Source organism: Euleptes europaea, chromosome 3, assembly GCF_029931775.1.
Source record: "Euleptes europaea isolate rEulEur1 chromosome 3, rEulEur1.hap1, whole genome shotgun sequence".
NCBI classification, from domain to species: Eukaryota; Metazoa; Chordata; class Lepidosauria; order Squamata; family Sphaerodactylidae; genus Euleptes; species Euleptes europaea.
The window spans coordinates 91,076,694-91,095,726 of NC_079314.1; the positions used below are offsets into that span (position 1 = coordinate 91,076,694).

Consider the following 19,033-nt stretch of genomic DNA (forward strand, 5'->3'; position numbering starts at 1 on the left):
GAGGAAGAAGGCGGCAGTTGGTCAGTCCCACATGTGCTTTGTCACCTTCATTAGCTTCAGATGCTGACACCCCTCCCCCCCACACACACACACATACATTCCCCTCCAGGAAGGGAAGAAAGTTCCACAGCAGCAGATCAGCCGAGATGGATTTTGGTTATGCTGTTTGGTGGAGGAAGGGGGATTTAAGAAAGGGGGGAGGGTGCACAAATTCCTCCGTGAACAAGATGATGATGTTCAACAGCCGCCAGCAGGAGTCACGACAGCTCCTTGAGACTTCACTTTATGGCGCTGGCCACCACGTCGCCGGCCGCCTCCACCAGCCTTTGCCTTGGGGGGGAGGGGGGGAGAGACACACAAAAAAAAAAACTGGATAAGGTGGGGTAGGATGAGGAAGAAGCCACCCTGGACCACAGTGGGCCCAAAGTGAACAAGAAGCATCTAGGACCACAGCAGAATGAGACACAGCTGTAAGAGTCAGCCCCAGAGGAAGAAAGGAAAGGTATCTGCAATGCAATAAAGCAGTCTATTGATTGCAACCTTGCCTTAGAGGGCAGGAAAGGATTAAAGAGGACTAACTTTTTAGACGTTCCGAAATATGTCAAGCTTCCTAAACAGAAGTCCAAAGGATGTTTACCTGAGCACAGAAGCCTGAAGCCCGGTTCACACATGCAGGGGAATGAGAGGGCCGAATGGACTGCACCACTCCAGACTACAGGGGAGGGATCACAGTTTGGACTACTGCCTTATGTTAGAAGCTCCCTGCAAACAGACAACCCACACTGCAAGTTCACTCCACCCAGCTGGCTAGGATTTCTGTTTGCTTAGAGTCTTGTATGTGAAGGAACATTACAAGCTGGGGCTGCTTGCAGTCTCAGGTGGTGCAGTCCATTCTCCACCGCATCGTTCTCCTGCATGCATGAAATAGGCCTTAGACTTTTAGGGGAAGAAGTCTCCCAGGTTCCCTAAGACGCGTTCCCTGAGGCTCACAAGCCAAAGCTACCAAAGATGCAGAAATACCTTATTGCCCTCTCGGTTGTGGGGCTCTTCATCCAGTGCAGGCTGAAGGAAAGCATCAGGAAAAGAAAAGCACAGGTAGGAGGGTGAGCAGAGCATGACAGACACAAGCGAGAACCTTTAAAAATAGGCCATTGTTAAAGCAGCAAAATGCTCCACACACAGGCTAGGAAGGGGGAGAAATAGGGAGGAGAGACAGCCAAGTAAACATAGAGCTATGTAACACAGGGTAAAAAGCAAGAGCTAGTCAAAACTTTTGTATCCCATCCAGAAAGCACACCTAATTACAAAGCATTTCCTTATTGAAATAGTCAAAGCTTCTGCCACTAGGACTCTGTTTTTCTTCTGCCAGCTCTAGATTATACTTGAAATTCAACACCGTATGTCTGATTTCTCCACTGTCCGAGATGGCTTATAATTATATAAAGGGTATTTAATCTTTATCCCACCTTTCCTCCAAGGAGCTGGGGAAGATCATGGCCCCTTCCTCCTATCTTTGCAACAACGCTTGTCAGGTAGGTTAGGTTAAAGAGAGTGACTGGCCCAAGGTGACGTTCACAGCAGGCTGGGATCTGAGCCAAGGTTTCCCCGGCTCCTCCTCCAGCTGCTACACCACACTGGCTCTAAGACAATATGTTTAAAATGGAACTATGCAATGAAGGTAAAAAATGGTAAAGGTCCCCTGTGCAAGCACTGGACCATTCCTGACCCATGGGGTGACATCACATCCCGACGTTTCCTAGGGAGACTTTGTTTACGGGGTGGTTTGCCAATGCCTTCCCCAGTCATCTCCCCTTTACCCCTAGCAAGCTGGGTCCTCATTTGACCAACCTCGGAAGGATGGAAGGGTGAGTCAACTTTAAGCCAGCTACCTGAAACCAACTTCTGTTGGGATTGAACTCAGGTCATGAGCAGAGTTTTTGCCTGGAGTACTGCCGCTTACCACTCTGCGCCACGAGGCCTTACCATGCAGTGAAGAACGGACATGCGAGCCATTTTGCATACCTGTGGCTGCTGGGCACCAGATGGTGCTGAGGGGGCTGCTCCCAAAGAACCAGCGTCATCCGCCACGGTCGGGCTCGCTGCTGCCAGGCCAGCCTGGGCCCCCCCATCCTCTCGCTTTATCAGGGGCCCCTTTTTGGTTGACTGCATCTTGATCTGCTGGGGCTTGGAGTTCATTGGAGAGTTATTAGTGGTCTGGAGTAACTGCCAATTAGAACAAGCAGATACAACTGTTACTTTAAAAATCCACAAAGCATCAGCTAAGCAGTTAACTTTACACTAACAGGGCCTAGAATACATTTCATTTAAAACAGTTCTGTGCTGCCTCATAACAGTTCCTGACTATTCAAGGCTCATTCTTGTCCTAGAAACAGAATGCAACCAAGAGGGAATAAGGTCACGGGCTTCAGCTCAAGAATCCCACACATAAAGCAAGGTACAAAGAACCAGAAACAAACTGGGGTATTTCTCCATCCTCTCAGGGCACCATCCGCCAAAAAGAAATATTTTTTCACACAATGCATAGTTAAATTGTGGAACTCCCTGCCCCAGGATGTGGTGATGGCTGCCAGCTTGGAGGGCTTTAAGAGGGGAGTGGACATATTCATGGAGGAGAGGGGTATTCATGGTTATTAGTTAAGAATGGAACTGGTTATGCTGCATACCTATTCTCTCTAGTATCAGAGGAGCATGCCTATTATTTTGGGTGCGGTGGAACACAGGCAGGATGGTGCTGCTGCACTCGTCTTGTTTGTGGCTTCCTAAAGGGCACCTGGTTGGCCACTGTGTGAACAGACTGCTGGACTTGATGGGCCTTGGTCTGATCCAGCAGGGCCTTTCTTATGTTCTTATGTAAACCGTTCTCGTTTCAGTAATCAGAGGGATAGGGTTGAGTCCCCCAAACCAAAAGACAAATGCAAAATGGAGACAGCAACTCTGAGCCAATCCTCACTCTCACACACACACCCACACACCATTCCCACTCCACACCCTTAGTTACCTTGGTGATGGTGCCCACGGCTTTGGTACGGCCCTCGCGGAAGACAAGCCGCTGGTCTATGTGCAGGTACTCTGGGGTCTTGATGAAGCGGAAGTGGACGGTGGCCTTGTCTCCCGTGCGCAGGCAGTCCTTGTCCATGCTGAGGATCGTCGCCGTCTGGCGGATGCTGCCACAGTGCACTGCAAACAGTTAAAGGTTCTCATGGGGACCCAGCCAGTGGCGACAGGACAAAGCCGAGCAAGTCCAGACGCCCCAAAGCGGCCACTGCTGTGCACGAGGGCATCAGGGCAGGTCAAGAGGAGCAGGCTGCCGGCGAGAGCACAGCATGTCCGGCTGCATCCTGTGGCATATTGCCCCTAGCCCGTCTCCTAGCATTACAAAAGCATCGGCAGGGTTTGCAGCAGCCACAATGCTGGCAAAGGGACAGCGAATGACGGTGATTTCATTCCGGAAGTAGGCTATGTCCCCCCCCCCCCCCCCATCAGCCTTGCTCTATAGTTTTAGATATTTATACCCTTCTCTCCCCAACACAGGCCAAAAGCGGCTTATGGTATTCATTCTTCCATCCTCCATTTTATCCTAAAAACCACACTGGGGGGGGGGGTTAGGCTGAGAAAGGGAGGCTGGCCTGAAGTCCCCCGGAAAGCAGAGCAAGGGTTTTGAAACTGGTTTCCCAAACCCTAGCCTGACATTCTAACCATTACACCGGAGGTAGGCAATCTTTTTTGTTGCAAGTGCCCCAAAATACAACCATGTTGGAAGACGTTGGCGTGCCAGCAAACAACACTGTGGGAGTGGGGGAAGTCCAAGGTTGTATTTGTCCAAGAACAGTTAAAGCAAGCCAAGCCCCAACGGCACTACCAGCATCTCATGGATTTGCCTTGCACTCTGCTGGTGGCTGCACAGGTCCCCTGCATTGAGGGCCTCAGCAGCACAGCCAGTGCCTTGGAGGATATCTGGGTAGCCCTGGGTGCCAAGCAGAATGGTCTGGTGTGCTGCTGAGGGCACACGTGCCAAGGGTTGCCCTACCCTTGGATTATACCATGCAGGTGAGACATGCTACTGAGGCAAACTGACTCTCCCACAGCTGAACTGGGAAATGGAGGTCCAACCATGGATTACAGAACTCCTCCGTGTAAATGTACACACTGGCATCTCCCTCAGCTTTGCAAACACTGATGTGCATGATTCTGCCCTTGGAGTCAGATCTTCCCCATAAAGTTATGAACTGAGTGGAGCAGCTCAACAGAAAATAAGCATCAGAAGCAGGTTCACTATAACCCAAGGCTGATACTGACACATGGACCTTCTAGTGGAGTGAAAACTGACAAAGGAAGCAACTACACACATACCCATTGCCTGATAGCGTGGACTGATGGTGGTAGGATGATGCAATACCAGAATTTCAGCTTCAAATTCCCAAGATGCTTGAGGATTCAACCGAGGAGACACCATCACCATGCCTTTCCGAATAGAGGAGCGTTTGATCTGGGGGGGGGGGAATTGAAAGGGAAATGAGGGCGCATTAAACCATGGCTTAGGGTTTGGGTCTTTAGAAGAATCCAGGTACATAATTGGCTATAGCATTACATAGAAGGATATGAGTTGCTTTCAATACAGCCTCCGTTGCACCAGTATGCAGCAATGCTGAGCAGGACCTTTACAATAAGGAAGAAAAACAGGGAGAGAAACAACTTCAGCAAGAAGCAACTGTAATCGACACTTTAGTCAGCACAAAGTTAGTACTCGCTCAAGGTTTCGGGCATGATGCAGATTATATTGTTAGGAGGTCCAATCTCCTAACATGCTGACCTTGCTTCATCCTCTACGTACAGCTCTCAAGGAACACCAGGGTCCAATAATAATCCTTGCTTTCAGTTGGAAAAAAGCAAATTTCTTACCTTCATGGATAAAGAAATGTTTGAATATGGAAAAACCTACCCAAAACATTTCTCGCCTTTCACCAACGGCTTATCCCTTAGAGGGCAGATTCTCCCACCTTTTAAAGTTTTGCTCTCTGATTTCTTGGCAATTCGTGTACAAAACCTGCTACCCATCATCAAGCGACATGCAGCTAAGTTACTGAAAAGTAATGCTCTCCCAGTAGAACAATGCTCACACTCACCTTTTTCAGAGCAAAGGAGGCAGTCTGGCCGCCCCGCACCTCTTTGACTGGCATGCGCTTGCGGTGGATGGACTTCACAGCAATGGGCAAGAAGTTACCCAGGGGATCTGGTCCTAGAAGCAAAGTGTCATTTAACTTGATCAGCCCTCTCAGCGTTGTCCCAGACACCACTGTTCCAACTCCCTACGCCAGAAAGAAGAGGAAAAAGTAACGGAGTTAAACACAGTGGGAGAGCAACAATGGAATCCAGTCATCATTCCCATTCCTTTCTCAGCTCTGCAAATATGTAAGTGACTTCCAAGCATCACTTTCCTTACTGGAACAGAGTAAGTGTCATCTATCTGGAATTCTGCAGGCTCTTCTTCTCTGTAACTGGTCCGTGGAGACAGAAGATTGAGAAACATCTTAAGCAAATCCAGGTTCTCACCAGTGACATTTGAAATCTGGAATATTGGGCACATCCTAGGGAACAAGAGCACAGGATACTCAAAGCTGTTCACTAGTTCGGCTTTAACATTTTGAGGATACCACATGTACTGAACTGGGCATGTCCCCTGAAGGAAGGGAGTTTTCATTCCAGTTACCTTTCTGAGCTGAAGTTGGAGGCAGTAACAATGACATCATCCTTGCTCTGGACCAGGACGGGGATCTTCCTGCATCCTGGAGACTTCAGAAGTCGCTGCAAGAGCTTCAGGGTTTCTTGAGTAACACAATGTACAGAGTTAGGCAAATATTCTATTCAGCACAAAGTTAACTTGTTAAGATACAATACAGCCCTAAAATTTTGGTAGTCGTACCACTTTAAAACCCAGCAATAAGAAACTTCAGCAGTCCAAAACCAGCATATTAACAAAGTGTTCATTGCACATGAGCACATGAAGCTGCTTCATGTGCTCATGTGCAATGTAGAGCTGTAAAGTATTTTACATGATTGTATGTGATTATGCAACTGTTTTTAGTTTATGTATATATCTATCGTTGATTGTCTATTAAAAGTATTTTTTAAAATCTTCACGAAAGCAGAAGAGCATCCTCTCTCCTTTCCCATAAGTCAGATAGGTGGGAGAGCAGGTAAGCAAGTCACAACATTGTGTAGGAGCTATTTTATTTACTGAAGGAATCATTTTGAAAATTGTAGACATGACAGGTTAAAGAGGAAATCTTAAGTTCCAGTGTAGAAAAGATGATTTTAAAAAAAAATGCAACAAAAATCAATCAGGAACTGGAAGACAGTTGCGGGGAAAGAATATTTTAAAATTCTTCCCTAGTTTATTTAAAGGCATGTTGCCAAAGAAGGAAAAAGCAAACATTTCAAAACTGAAAGAAATTGTTTGTGTTAACTTACCTTGGAGAATATTGGCAGGACACATGTCAATCTTAGTCACCACAACAAAGACTGGAACGTTGAGTGCTAATGCCAGACCCAGGTGCTCCTTGGTCATCCCAACGATTCCAGCATTGCTGCCAACCTGTATCAAACAAAGCACAAGCAGAAGTGAAAAACAGTGGCAGGCAAGCAGATCATCTCCATGGGCTGGCCTAGTAGTCAGGCTGGGCCTGTGCTGGACCTTAGGCAGACACTCAAACCAAAAGGAAGAATTTCAGTACATTGAAAAGGAAAGAACTGTCAACTTCAGTCAATAAAGTAATGACTTCCTTAAGGTGTTCCCTGCAGCACAAAGTCCACAAACTTCCCAGGACAATTTCAACAGCAATGACCTCCTCACAGACTCATTCCAGGAAAAGCTGTGTTGGAATAGATTATCAACGTCACTTTCCCCCACATCCTGAAGTGATACTAGCTATCTACACATGACTCATTCACACATTTAATCAATTTGTATAGCACGGGAGTAGGCAGTGGTGTCTTGTTCATATATCACTGAGGACTACTTAGTCCAGTGGCTTTCAGCCTAGAGACTAAATCCAAGGCGTATGTTTTTAAATTTGTATTTTAAGTGCACTGTATAATAAATTGATTTATTTTGCTTGATTCATTTTTATATTGTTTCTGCTCAACCTTTGTGGTACCTAACAGGTGCCAACTGCCTTACTGTCTTTGCTAGTGCTCCACACCCACACAGCTTACCATCAGCATGCAAAAATCAGGTAGGTGCCCCGTCATGCCAAAGACTGTCGTCTTCAGGTACTTCTCATGCCCAGCAAGGTCAATGAAAGTTATAACCTTTGTTGATTTCTCACAGATCTTAGTCCATTCTAGACTTCCACCATGACTGTCGGGTTTGTTTACTACATTGCCTTCGCTATCGAAGCCCAAAATGTCATTGCCCACACTGCTGGTCCGGCCCGACTCAATCTCATGCTTGTGGCGGAAGAGTTTTTGCCGGGCGAAACCACGGCCGTTGTCCAGCTCGCCGTGGGTGAGGACGCCCAGCAGGGTACTCTTCCCAGCATCCACATTGCCAACCACTGCTACCCTATAGGAAGGCAGAAGAAAGTTATTAGACCAGATACCTCTAATTCAAGACAACCATCTGTTTCCCTATGTCATTAAAGGGCAATACTCTCTAGCACAGAGGTCCCAATATGGTGCCCATCAACACCATGGTGCCCACCACCACAGGGATCCAATCTACAACTTCTAGATTACAGGCAAGGTATAGCAAAACAAGGTACTCCTAAAGCTCTAAATCAGATGAAATATTTTTTCCCAAAAAAATTCTGTTTGTGATCTTGAAAACACATTTAGCCAGGAGGTCCATCATAGAATAATTTAACACTAGAAGTGCGTCTTAAACACCACAGCTCACAAATAAGTCTAAGTTTTAGAGAATGGTCTGGCCTTATGATTACAACTTTTAAACCTCATGACTAGTATCAGATCAAAAAATACTTCTTGTACAGTACATTATGAGATCTCATGTCCAACTAAGGGCCCATTTACTGTCCCCCTCTCAGGGAGGCTCAATAGGCAGTGGGATGCACAAGAGCCTTAGCTTGACACATATGCAGCTGCCTTATGCAAAACATCATGCATGACAAAGTACATGTGTGCTGCATTAATACAACCCATCCTGCTAAATCTCTGTGTACTTTTTAAATGGTAAGAGGATCAAGAATGCATGCTGATGACGCAAAATATTTTACTGAAAGGATAGAGGATGTACAAGCCTATGATGAGTCTACAGGCTCAGAAACTTAACCAGTGCTAAGCTGGAGAAGAATCTTACATAGATTCAAGGGCCTCATATTATTGTCACTATGAATAATTGGTTATTGGATAGGCTGATTGAATTGTTCTCTATATTTTGCAGACTGCTTTGAATCTCAGTGAGAATGATATACAATAAAATAAATATACAAATTTCTAATTTTTAACTGCCAGAATAATATTTTAGGAGCCAGCACCAAAGCTGTAATGTGCTTGCTCTGAATAAAGATTTTAAAAAGCTGAAATGGTCAGTGGCCACCACATTTTAATTTAAGAAACCAAATGCCTGTAATGTTTCCATTCCTTAAAGCAAATAATTTTACATACACATTTTAACACCCAACAGAAGAACATTTGTCACTACAAAACAATGCTACAGTCAGCCTACTAACCTAGAAACTAAGATATCCACAAACTACTTATAAGCTAGACATCACACACCCAGCCCTAAACAAGATCTTTAAAACTCTACAGAGTAAGAACAGGAACAAGATTTCAGCCAACAGCGTTCCAGGCTTACAAACAAAACACCAATACAAGAAGCTGCCCAATCAGACAGCATTTGATGAGCCAAGCACGCATTTAAGAACTTAATAATCAGCTTGTATACAAAGAATAAAGGGAAAGACAGAATTTAATAACAAGGTGAGGCCAGGTGAGGCCCACAGTCAAACCAGATTTACCAGGTTCCCATCACGATTTGTGCAGGCTATGAAAACAGCTACCCTGGCTGAGCGAACCTGCCTCCAACTATATCTCTTACCTGACTTCCAGGAAGTCATTGTCGCCCACACGCTTCCGAACTAAGTAGTCACGTACTTTTCCTCCAGCTTCCTGGTGCTCCCGTAAGAGGATCACATCTGCATCTATTTGCTCAGCCATGCTCTTCACCGTGGCATAGGAGGCTTCCATGTCTGCATCACTGAGCCCATACTCAGTCCCATCTAACAGAGGGGGGGAGAGTGGAAGAAGATGAATAATGCTGAATGGCTTCTAGCTTGGGACAAGAAGCATCTATTTTGTAATTCATTTGACCCTTTCTTTAGCACTCAAAAAGGTCTGCAAACACAGACTAGACAGGATAAATGCAAGTCTCTATGGCTCTAATCTCAGTAAATTCTTAGCAAAGCTTATTGAAGAAAACACAGCAGAAGGGTCAGGTGCAAAGCCAGTTTCTTTATGATTCCTCTCTGCCCCCATCCCTTTACCCAGGAACTGAAACTCATGCGGATACAGGGGGCAAGACCTTAGATTTGCTCAGATGTCACACTGTTGAAATTCACAAATATGTATAATCAAGAACATTGCAGTAATGTATGGTAAATACATACTAAAGAAAACAAGCTTGCTCACACTCGCGCCAACAAGAACACAGGAAGGGTTTTCATTATTATTCGATTTATTTAAAACATTTATTAGCCACCTTCCTACCTTGATAAATGCAAGGTGGCTTATAAGGTAAATAGAACAACAATGATAAAAAACACTTAAAAGACCACAATTTAAAATCTCAATTAGGACTGCCAATAAATAAAAACTAAATTAGTCAAATGCAGTCCTAAATAACCAGCCTTCAACTGCCTCTTGAAGATCAAAAATGAGAGGGCTGAGGCTCCTCCATAATCAAGGGGCTGCCCTGAAAAGACCCTCTCTTGTGTGCCCACCAGATGAGCTTCTTGGTGGGAGAGGAGGATAAATACATAAGACTCTCCATGTGATCTTAATTCCTGGGTAAGAATGTATGGGGGAAGACAGTCCTTCAGATACCCTGGTCCCAAGCCATGTAGGGCTTTCTCTCCAACAGGGACCCCAAAGTGGCTCAAAATATTCTCCTCTTCTTCATAGTACCCTCACAAAAACTCTGTGAGATAAGTTAGGCTGAGAACTTGTGATTGGCCCAAGGTCATCCAGCTTCCATGGGAGAGTGGGAATCTGAACCTGGGTCTGCCCAATCCTAGTCTAAAATTCTAACTACAAGACAATGCTGGCTTTCTACAAATAAAAAATACCTTTTGGAGGTGAGTGTTTCATGGGGTACACAAGATATACTTACTAGCACCACTCCCATTATTTTGAACTTAGACTCAAGGATCTACCATCCCTTCCCCACCCATACTTCAAGAGGAAAACATCACTACTGAATCACTAACGCTTCTTAACACCAGTCTTGTGTAGCAATTAGTGTGTCGGACTAGGATCTGGTAGTATAAATAAAGCCAATACATAAATACTTCCACAACTTAAGGAGGAAATCATGCTCACCTGACCCTTGACCAATGACATAGATAGTCTCCCCACATCCTTCATCCATTCTCTCCCACATCTGCCGGAGCAAGCTATCATACTGCTCTGATGTTGGACTCACCATTACTAGCTGAACATAAAGATAAATTCCCATGTTAAGTACACTGCTTTGGGGATGGGAGAACAAGTCTCAACACTGTCTTTTCAAAGATGTCAGTCTCAGAAGCTGCTTTTGTAGGTTTTTAACAATGACATCAAAAAGATATATTTGGAAAGACTTCCTTCAAAACAAAGTGATGTCTAGACAACTGGGCAACAGTCAGTGGTGCAACGGTGATCAAAGGCCACAGAAGTAAAAAGCGACAATTCAAAAAAGAGCTCAGCAACAGAGAATGAGGAAGGATAAGAGAACATTAAAATGTTCAATGAAACATATGTCTTTAAAGTAGACTGAGAAATATCTATGATGCTATAGGAAAAAAAACCCTGGCTATTTTGCTATTGTTAAATACGTAAAATGCATATGAACTACTAATATTGTATGCCACGTTACATCACAGGCAAAGCAACTTCTTCACCATTCTGGCTGTGGATCCAAGTTTACTCAGAACCGCAGGAACCACGAAACAGGTTGATAAGTATAAGCCTCAGAAGAGGGCAGCACACCCGGCATGTCAAAAGGCCTCCATCGTCCACTTCCAAGGACACCTTTCTTTTATATTCCACCTGTTCAGAGCCTGTCATGTGATTTACTCGCCCCACCAGACAGGTGAACAGGCAGTGCTCCGGCACTGACACAACACGGTCTTGTATCTGAAAAGTGCCCCCTTCCCCAAAGCAAAACACTTCCAGAGAACAGGGTGGTTTTCATCGATTTCAGAACACCGCGATTCCTCAGCACTCCAAACAGCGCACAGCCACACTGTCACCATTCAAAACACCTTTTCAAGTCATTGAAAAGATGAACTATGTCCTGTATCTGTTCCACAGCCTTTGAGCGACGCTAGGTTGACCCAACACACATTAAAAACCTGCAACTTCAGTTTTTTAATCCAGGCACACCCCTGCCACGTACACCATATCGGGGTACCCTTGGAAACACCACCGCTGGTTAGTACATTGACATAAGTATCCCACACACACACACACACACACTTTTTAAATATTGACAAGGCTTGGAAGAGAGGGCACAGCCGTCTTATCACCTCTGAAGGCGTTGACAGAGCGGGCAGTGTGCACGTGCAAACAACTCCCTGACGCGTGTCAGTTACACTGGCCAGCCCAAAGGGCAAAGGCGGGTCACCCTCCCACACTGGGCGAGCCCGCGGGGGTGGAGGCAGGGAAGGCCGCTGAGGAGGACCAGGCACCGGCGTCCTCGGCCGGTCGCTGCCCGCCCCCCGGTGGCCTCAGCCGGGCCTACCTTGCTGGTGAGATCGAGCTCCGGCTCCCCGTTGAGCGCCTCGCCGTCCTCGCTGCAGTCCGAGTCCGGCGTGTCGCGGTGAGGCCGGGATGAAGCCGCCGCTGTCCCGATGTGCGGCGCGGGCTCGGGGGCAAACATGGAGGCCGGCACCGGCGAGCCCCCCATCGGGGAGCGACTGCGCTCGGCCGCCATCTTGCCAGCCCCTGTCTCCTTCTCCCGCCACATTAGCATAGGCCCCGCCCAGCCTCGCGTAAATTATGCAGGAGAAACCCGCAGAGGTTCTTGGCGGCGTCGGCGTCCGCAGGGCTACTTAATAATTCATTACCTTTCTCACCAATCACCATGCACCCTCATTAATAATTACTACATTTCTATGACAACGGTCGTATGGTTATTAATATTCATAAGTCACGCCTCTTTCGATTCATGTTTTTTTTTTCTCCCATTCTTCCGTTTCCTGCAGGCTGGAGTGATAAATGCGTAAGCGGCGGTGCCGCGCCACCCCTTTAATAGCCTCGGAGCCAGAACCAACCCTACATGTTTTGCACCTCGAGACCAATGGGAGAGAAGGAACCTTGATAAACAAAACTCCTCACCAATCCAGCTTAATATTTAAATAAGAGGCGGGAGCAGAGTCCTCACCAATCACAGAACAGGATCGCGGCGAGGTTAGAAAAGAAGGCTGGAAGTGTATCGTTTCGACCAATTAGAACGCGATGTGCGTTTGAAAGTCGCAATCATACGCTAATCAACTATTAAAACCTTGTTGTGGTGGCATGTGGGGATTTCCTGTGTTTATCTTTGCCTCTTTGTGGCAGAAGTATCCGGGTCCGAGACAGCCCTTGGCAATTGCTGATGACAGAGGGCCGCAATAACTTCCTTTCAGCAGTAGAAAACTGATGTAACGGAGTTGACATATGAGGCATACGGGTTGAACATGCCCGGACTAATCTCCAAACTAGCGAACTGTATAAGAGTCACTCATCAAGATGTTTTCACGCAGATTCATGGTTGCCAGAAGCTTTGGCCCATTAAAAGTAACTGTCCGACCATAATAAAGTTTATTTATATCCCCCTAAAAAACACAGGGCCGAGGGAGCGACTAGAATCTGGAAGACCCAAGTTCAAATCTCCACTCTGCCATGAAACTTACTAGTTCACCTTGGTTCAGCCACTATCTCATGGGGTTGTAGTGAAGATAAGATGGAAGAGGGGAGAATTAGGGTTGAAATATCTAAATTAATAAACATATAAAATAAGAGTTTAAAAGCAACTAACTGCTCATAATTCATCAGAGCCTGAAACAATATATGGGGGTGGGGGAACCACTTCATTTCAAATGAAGCTGTTTCAAGACTGGTTTTATATCCATGGGTTCCAGTCAACAGACAGGCTGCAAGATTTCCCGCCCCCTCAAGTGAAATTTCTGAGTTGTCTGTAAGGGAAGCCTCAGAAGACCATGTTTCAGTAGTCATCATCACCATAAAGTCTTTAATACATTAGCAAAAAAAACCGTAGCAACAACTGAGGTTCCAGTAGCATGGGTCAGCAAGGCTAGAACATCTGAGTCTAGAACGCAAGATAAGCTCTACACAAGATGTAACTGAAAGAAAAAACTTCTTGCCACAGCACCACCAACCTGCTTTTCTAAGAGCAAACCAGGAGCAAGGAACACTAATAAATCAGTTAGTGCTAAATTCACCCAATCCAAAACTTGGAAGGGGATCTCCAATATCAGCATTAACTAACCAGCATCACCTCTGTCTTGTCTGGCTACAGTTTTAGCTTGTTCTTCCTTAGCCATTTGACCACAGTATCCATGCTGATCCAGGACTGACCCATCCAGTTACTTCTGGAGGCTAATTTAATGATATATAGAGCTGGATGTTACTTGCATATTGATAGCATGCAAACACAAGGAATGGATTATCTCTAGTCTAACGTAAGGTTAAAATGCACCGGGGAAAGGAAAAAGTGCTGCATAACAACCAAACCGTTGACTACTTGTTGAGATCTGGCCAACAGGAAGGGCTCAAAACATCTGAGTGCTGCCCGCATAATGTCTCAAGAGAATTAGGTGGTCAACCGTACCAAAGGCTGCAGACAGATCTAGTAGGACCAAAAGGGATGCATTATTCAGTTCCAGTTACAAATGACAGTCATTCGGGAGAAGGCAGCTTTGCATGTTAATGAGAGACAGAGAGAGGCACTGGCCCAAGCTCACCTGGCAAGTTTTTCATGGACAACTAGGGATTGAAACCTACATTTCCCACTTCCTGCTGCACCACACTGGCTCTCTGTGCAAGTTACAGCGTAACTGACCCGTTACATTAAACTTATCCATCTACAGACCTGTGGTCTCTGTACTGTTGTAAACCACCTTGAGTCCTGCTTTGGCAGGGGGAGGGCGGCATATAAATAAAATATGATTATTGTTGTTGTTGTTGTTATCCACCAGAATGACTAATGCTGTCTTGGTCCCAAAACCAGGTCTGAAGCCAGACTGAAATAGGTCACAGGGGCTTCTGCTCTGTCATCATCTGTTCAGGCACATTTTATTTATTTACTGATTTATGTTATTTATATTCTGCAGTGCTCACTGAGACTCAAGGAGGATTACACAATGTAAGTCAATGCAATTAATAGGATGAGGCATCTAAAAAGCAATGTAATAGGGCTGGTGTTGTAGGAATCTGAAACAAAGCAGAAATCTGAGCAAAGCATAAGTATTAAATATGACATGTTAAACAAGCAGTAAATGGTATTACATGAGCAGAGATACAAGATGTGAACAAGATGCAATTCACCAAGGATAAGTGCATAGATCTGGAGGCCTCGCTTCAAAAAGGATGTGGACAGAATGGAGCAGATGCAGAGGAGAGAGAGACGAGGGTGACCAGGGGCCTCGAGACCAAGCCCTATGAGGAAAGACTGAGGGACTTGGGAATGTTCATTCTGGAGAAGAGGAGGTTGAGGGGGGACATGATTGCTCTCTTTTAAGTATTTGAAGGGCTGTCGCTTAGTGGAGGGCAGGGAGCTGTTCCTGTTGGCAGCAGAGGATGACTCACGATAATGGGTTTAAAATACAGGCAGAAAGGTACTGGCTGGATATTAGGGGGAAATTTTCTACAGTAAGAGTTGTTCAGTGGTGGAATAGGCTGCCTAGGGAGGTGATGAGTTCCCCTTCACTGATAGTCTTCAAGCAGCAGCATCAAGGCTCCAACGTCATCACTGTTTAAGATATCAAAATCTCCCAAACTATTTTGGATCCATTAATCTCCAGGGGTAGGACAGGCCAACCTGTCCACTGCCTGCAGGGAGGGTCACGATCACCAACCAGGACCTAAGCAAACAGTAATCTTGATCAAAACTAAGACCTATTCTTTAACCAGTTTACCATATGTGTGTGTGTGTTAAGTGCCGCCAAGTCGCTTCTGACTCATGGCTACCCTATGAATCAATGTCCTCCAAAACGTCCTATCCTTAATAGCCTTGCTCAGATCTTGCAAACTGAGGGCCGTGGCTTCCTTTACCATGAGCCTGCTCAATATAGACAAGCAGATCCAGAGTATGTTTTTCATGTGTTGGGCCCATAAGAACCTCAGAAACACTCACGGTTGCCATGGCTATCATAAAGTCCTGAGCCTGACCTGATAAGGCTAAGGCAGCATAGATACTGAAGTCTGTTGAGACAACACAGGGGACAATCAAACCAGATGAGATAAATGACAGCCACTTGCCCTCAGGAAAATACACACATCTGTGTCAGCCTTTGCCATAAAAAGTGAGAGGTTCGCCTAGGACAGTGATGGTGAACCTTTTAGAGACCGAGTGCCCAAACTGCAACCCCAAACCCACTTATTTATTGCAAAGTGCCAACACGGCAATTTAACCTGAATACTGAGGTTTCAGTTTAGAAAAAACAACTTCCCTGGACTCCCAGCTGGGCAACGGGGAGTGCAGGGAAGGGGGAAGGGGCTTTGAACTGCTCCGCTGCGGCGGGTCGCTCGGAACCCCGCTGGCCTTATTCCCGAGTAAACACGCAGATCATGCGGGGGGCGCAGGGGATCGTGTTCAAATGGCACCCCTGCGCAGGTTTCCTCGGAAGATTTACTGCTCTGGTCCTCCTCCTACCGTTCAGCGGCTTACCCCTGAGTAAGCATCCCCAGGCTGGTGCCGGATGGACGGCCGATCTCCTATCGTAGTGAGCACCCCTAAGTTAAATCGGGTTTGCTCGCAAGTAAGCAGGCTTAGGAACGCCCATTTAAAGACAGCGCAGTCCTTAAAAACAAACCCCTGAAGAAAACAATCCCCCCCCAACAGTCATGGGGGGGGGGACGACGGGACGATCCCCAGGCCGCGTTAACTCCGCTCCCCTTCGCCCCCCAGATCTTCTGGCGGCACATTCCCTTGCAGATCCCTGCCTTTTAAATCCCGCCTGGTCGTTTCCTTCGCCCCCGATTTTGCAAACAAAACAGTTTCTTTCTCAGATCTCTAGAGATGAAGGTTTTCTTATCAGCTTTTAAAATCGGGCTCGCCACTAGTTGTGCAAAACCCCCCCCACAAACACTTTTTTATTTTGCAAAATGCACGCGTTGCTCCATTTCCCCCCCAAACCCTGCCCCCCTTCCACCTGTTTGCAACGCGTTTGCATCGAGAGCGCGCTCGGGCGGCCCAGGCTGCCTTGCAAACGTTAAGCAGCCCGGGCTCAGGATCGCGCCATGGGAAGCAGCTGGAAGGAGCCACCACGCCGCCTGCTGCAGCTGGCCCCTCTTGCCAGTCCCTGCGCCAGCTGCCAGAGAGTTGGGACCGGGACGTGGCGGGGTGGCGGGAGAGGCTTTGCAAATGCAAAAGTAGCAGCTGAGAACGCAGCAGCCGCAGCAGCTGCCCGGGACAGAAGCCCTGGCAGACTGGAGCGGGGGGGCGGGGAGGTTGGAGGGGCTTTTCTGGCCACCAGTGGCAGCAGCAGCAACCGGCCGCGGAGGCGAAAAAAAGAAGCCGCCCGAGCGCATGCCTCCTCCCCACCGCATGCCTGGAATCCAAGAGGAGGGGGGGGGTACTAAGCCCCTGCCTCCTAAGCCCCTGCTTCCCAGCTGGGCGGCGGGGAGTGCAGGGAAGGGGGCTTTGAACTGCTCGGCGCTGCAGCGCCGAGCAGTTCAAAGTCCTCACCGCCCAGTTGAGCCACGCGTGCCGCCAGAGAGGGCTACGCGTGCCGGAGTCGGCACGCGTGCCATAGGTTCGCCAACACGGGCCTAGGAGAGGGGAAAGTAGATCATGTGTAGATTGAACAGAGCAGAGCTTGGAGTCAGAGACATTTGGTGTCACCAGAGCCAAGATGGGGCTTCATATCAGTTCAAAGTCATAAAATTCACTAGTACACAAGCTTTGTGCTTGACTGTGTTCTGGTAGGCTCTAATAAAGCCTTTTCCATTTAAGAGGTTTGAAAATGCATCGACTTCCTACTGTTTGGTGCAAGCTACCCATACATCTTTCATCTTGATGCTCCACAGACACCAAGAAGTTTAGGGGATCTATTTGGGTGGTGGCAGATTCTCTGATGGGTTCTCCAAGAACTTTTAATAAGATTTTGGGCCAGGCAGAAGAAATCTCACAAAAAGGGGTGGGATTTCTCAAAAATTTCCCCACACAAAAACTTTCCTGGGCGATTTTTCTGTTGTTTGCTGGCTTAGAGCACAGAACAGGAGGGAGGGAGAGATCCGAGAGGGGGGTTGTGCAACAGATACAACCTCTCTGGTTATATCTGCCGTACCCACTGGTAAACTATGGAACCTAACCCTAACCCTAACCCTAACCCTAACCTTGAACCAGTGAAAAGTTTCCACAAGTCATGCTTGAAATAGTTGCATCTTATCGACATTCCCTTTCAATGCAGGGGTTACCTGCGTCCCATGTGGATGAAAACCCGTGTGGAAACTGTTGTGCCTCAACACAACAGGCGGAATGGCCAAAGCAAAAAAACGTGCCTATGCTAGCCACAATGCTGGAGGCGACTCCTAAAAACCAGTAATGGGATTTTGGGCCCTATCTCTCCTCCTAAAAGTCCGGAGGGAAGCGTACACGCCTTTTTTCCCTTTTTATCCCCTCAACCAGCCCTTGCCAGCAGGGAAGGCTGTGAAGGCTAAGAGAGGGCAACTTTCAAGAGCCCTGCGAGAAGACCAGAACCGGCTTGTTAGCTTAACTCCAATAGTTTAAAAGGGCAAGAGTCCAGTAGCACCTTAAAGACTAACCAAAATATTTTCTGGTAGGGTATGAGCTTTCGTGAGCCACAGCTCACTTTGTGAGCTGCTTCCCTCACTTCGTGAGGAAATAGTGCGCAATTGCAAGGACTAAACTATTGGAGATAATTCATGGGTAGCCGTGTTAGTCTGTCTGCAGTAGTAGAAAAGGGCAAGAGCCCAGTAGCACCTTAAAGACTAACAAAAATATTTTCTGGTAGGGTATATTTTCTAGTAGGGTATGAACAATAGTTCTGTGTTCTAGCTGAAAGGAATCGCACTTTTCAATACTCTGATTCAAGTTCATGCTTCTCGAGAACGTTAGCTTTGTACAAACTGCTTTACGCAAAACCGGGCAGCAATTCCATTACCAATTTAACTGCTTGCCCTCCAAGGGAAGGTCTGTTCCTATACATCTGTGGTGTAATAAATTGTGATCTAGTAGATTTTGTTTTTAAATCCAGCCCTTCCTACAAGGAGCTGAGGTGAGTATAGATGTTTATCCCTTTCCCATTTTGTTAGTCGTGAGCTGTGGCTCACGAAAGCTCAAAAATATTTTCCATACTTTTCTGTATTGTTTTTTTTCTTTTTTGTATTATACGTATAATTTTTTTCATTTTTTGTTTTGTTTTTGTATTCTTTATTAAAAAATCAATTAAAAAATTAAATAAAAAAATAGTTTGGTTAGTCTTTAAGGTGCTACTGGACTCTTGCCCTTTTCTACTACTGCAGACAGACTAACACGGCTACACACTCTGAATTATCTCCAGTAGTTTAGCCCTTAAAATTGCGCCCTATTTCCTTAAGTTAGAGGCCG

General features: G+C 46.4%; 1 protein-coding gene across 1 annotated transcript; it reads right to left on the reverse strand.

Moving 5' to 3' along the window:
* Window positions 1-229: 229 nt before the first annotated feature.
* Window positions 230-12,221, reverse strand: GTPBP1 (GTP binding protein 1). The gene is made up of 13 exons (XM_056846454.1): window positions 11,981-12,221; window positions 10,579-10,690; window positions 9,080-9,260; window positions 7,234-7,582; window positions 6,490-6,613; window positions 5,729-5,843; window positions 5,462-5,606; window positions 5,145-5,327; window positions 4,372-4,507; window positions 3,020-3,198; window positions 2,023-2,223; window positions 1,021-1,062; window positions 230-330 (listed from the first exon to the last, which is right to left on the reverse strand). The coding sequence occupies exons 1-13, from the start codon at window positions 12,209-12,211 to the stop codon at window positions 238-240; spliced, it is 2,091 nt and encodes a 696-aa protein (XP_056702432.1). The 5' UTR covers window positions 12,212-12,221; the 3' UTR covers window positions 230-237.
* Window positions 12,222-19,033: the final 6,812 nt, after the last annotated feature.

What these genes read in the sequence shown, in the direction of transcription:
- GTPBP1 (XM_056846454.1), bottom strand. Translation starts at nt 12,211, where the DNA reads ATGCTAATGTGGCGGGAGAAGGAGACAGGGGCTGGCAAGATGGCGGCC. An exon ending in CTGATTTTTGCATGCTGATG is followed by an intron (nt 6,614 to 7,233) that starts GTAAGCTGTGTG and finishes TGTTTGATACAG; the next exon opens with GTTGGCAGCAATGCTGGAAT. An exon ending in ACAACCGAGAGGGCAATAAG is followed by an intron (nt 331 to 1,020) that starts GTATTTCTGCAT and finishes CTCCCCCCCAAG; the next exon opens with GCAAAGGCTGGTGGAGGCGG.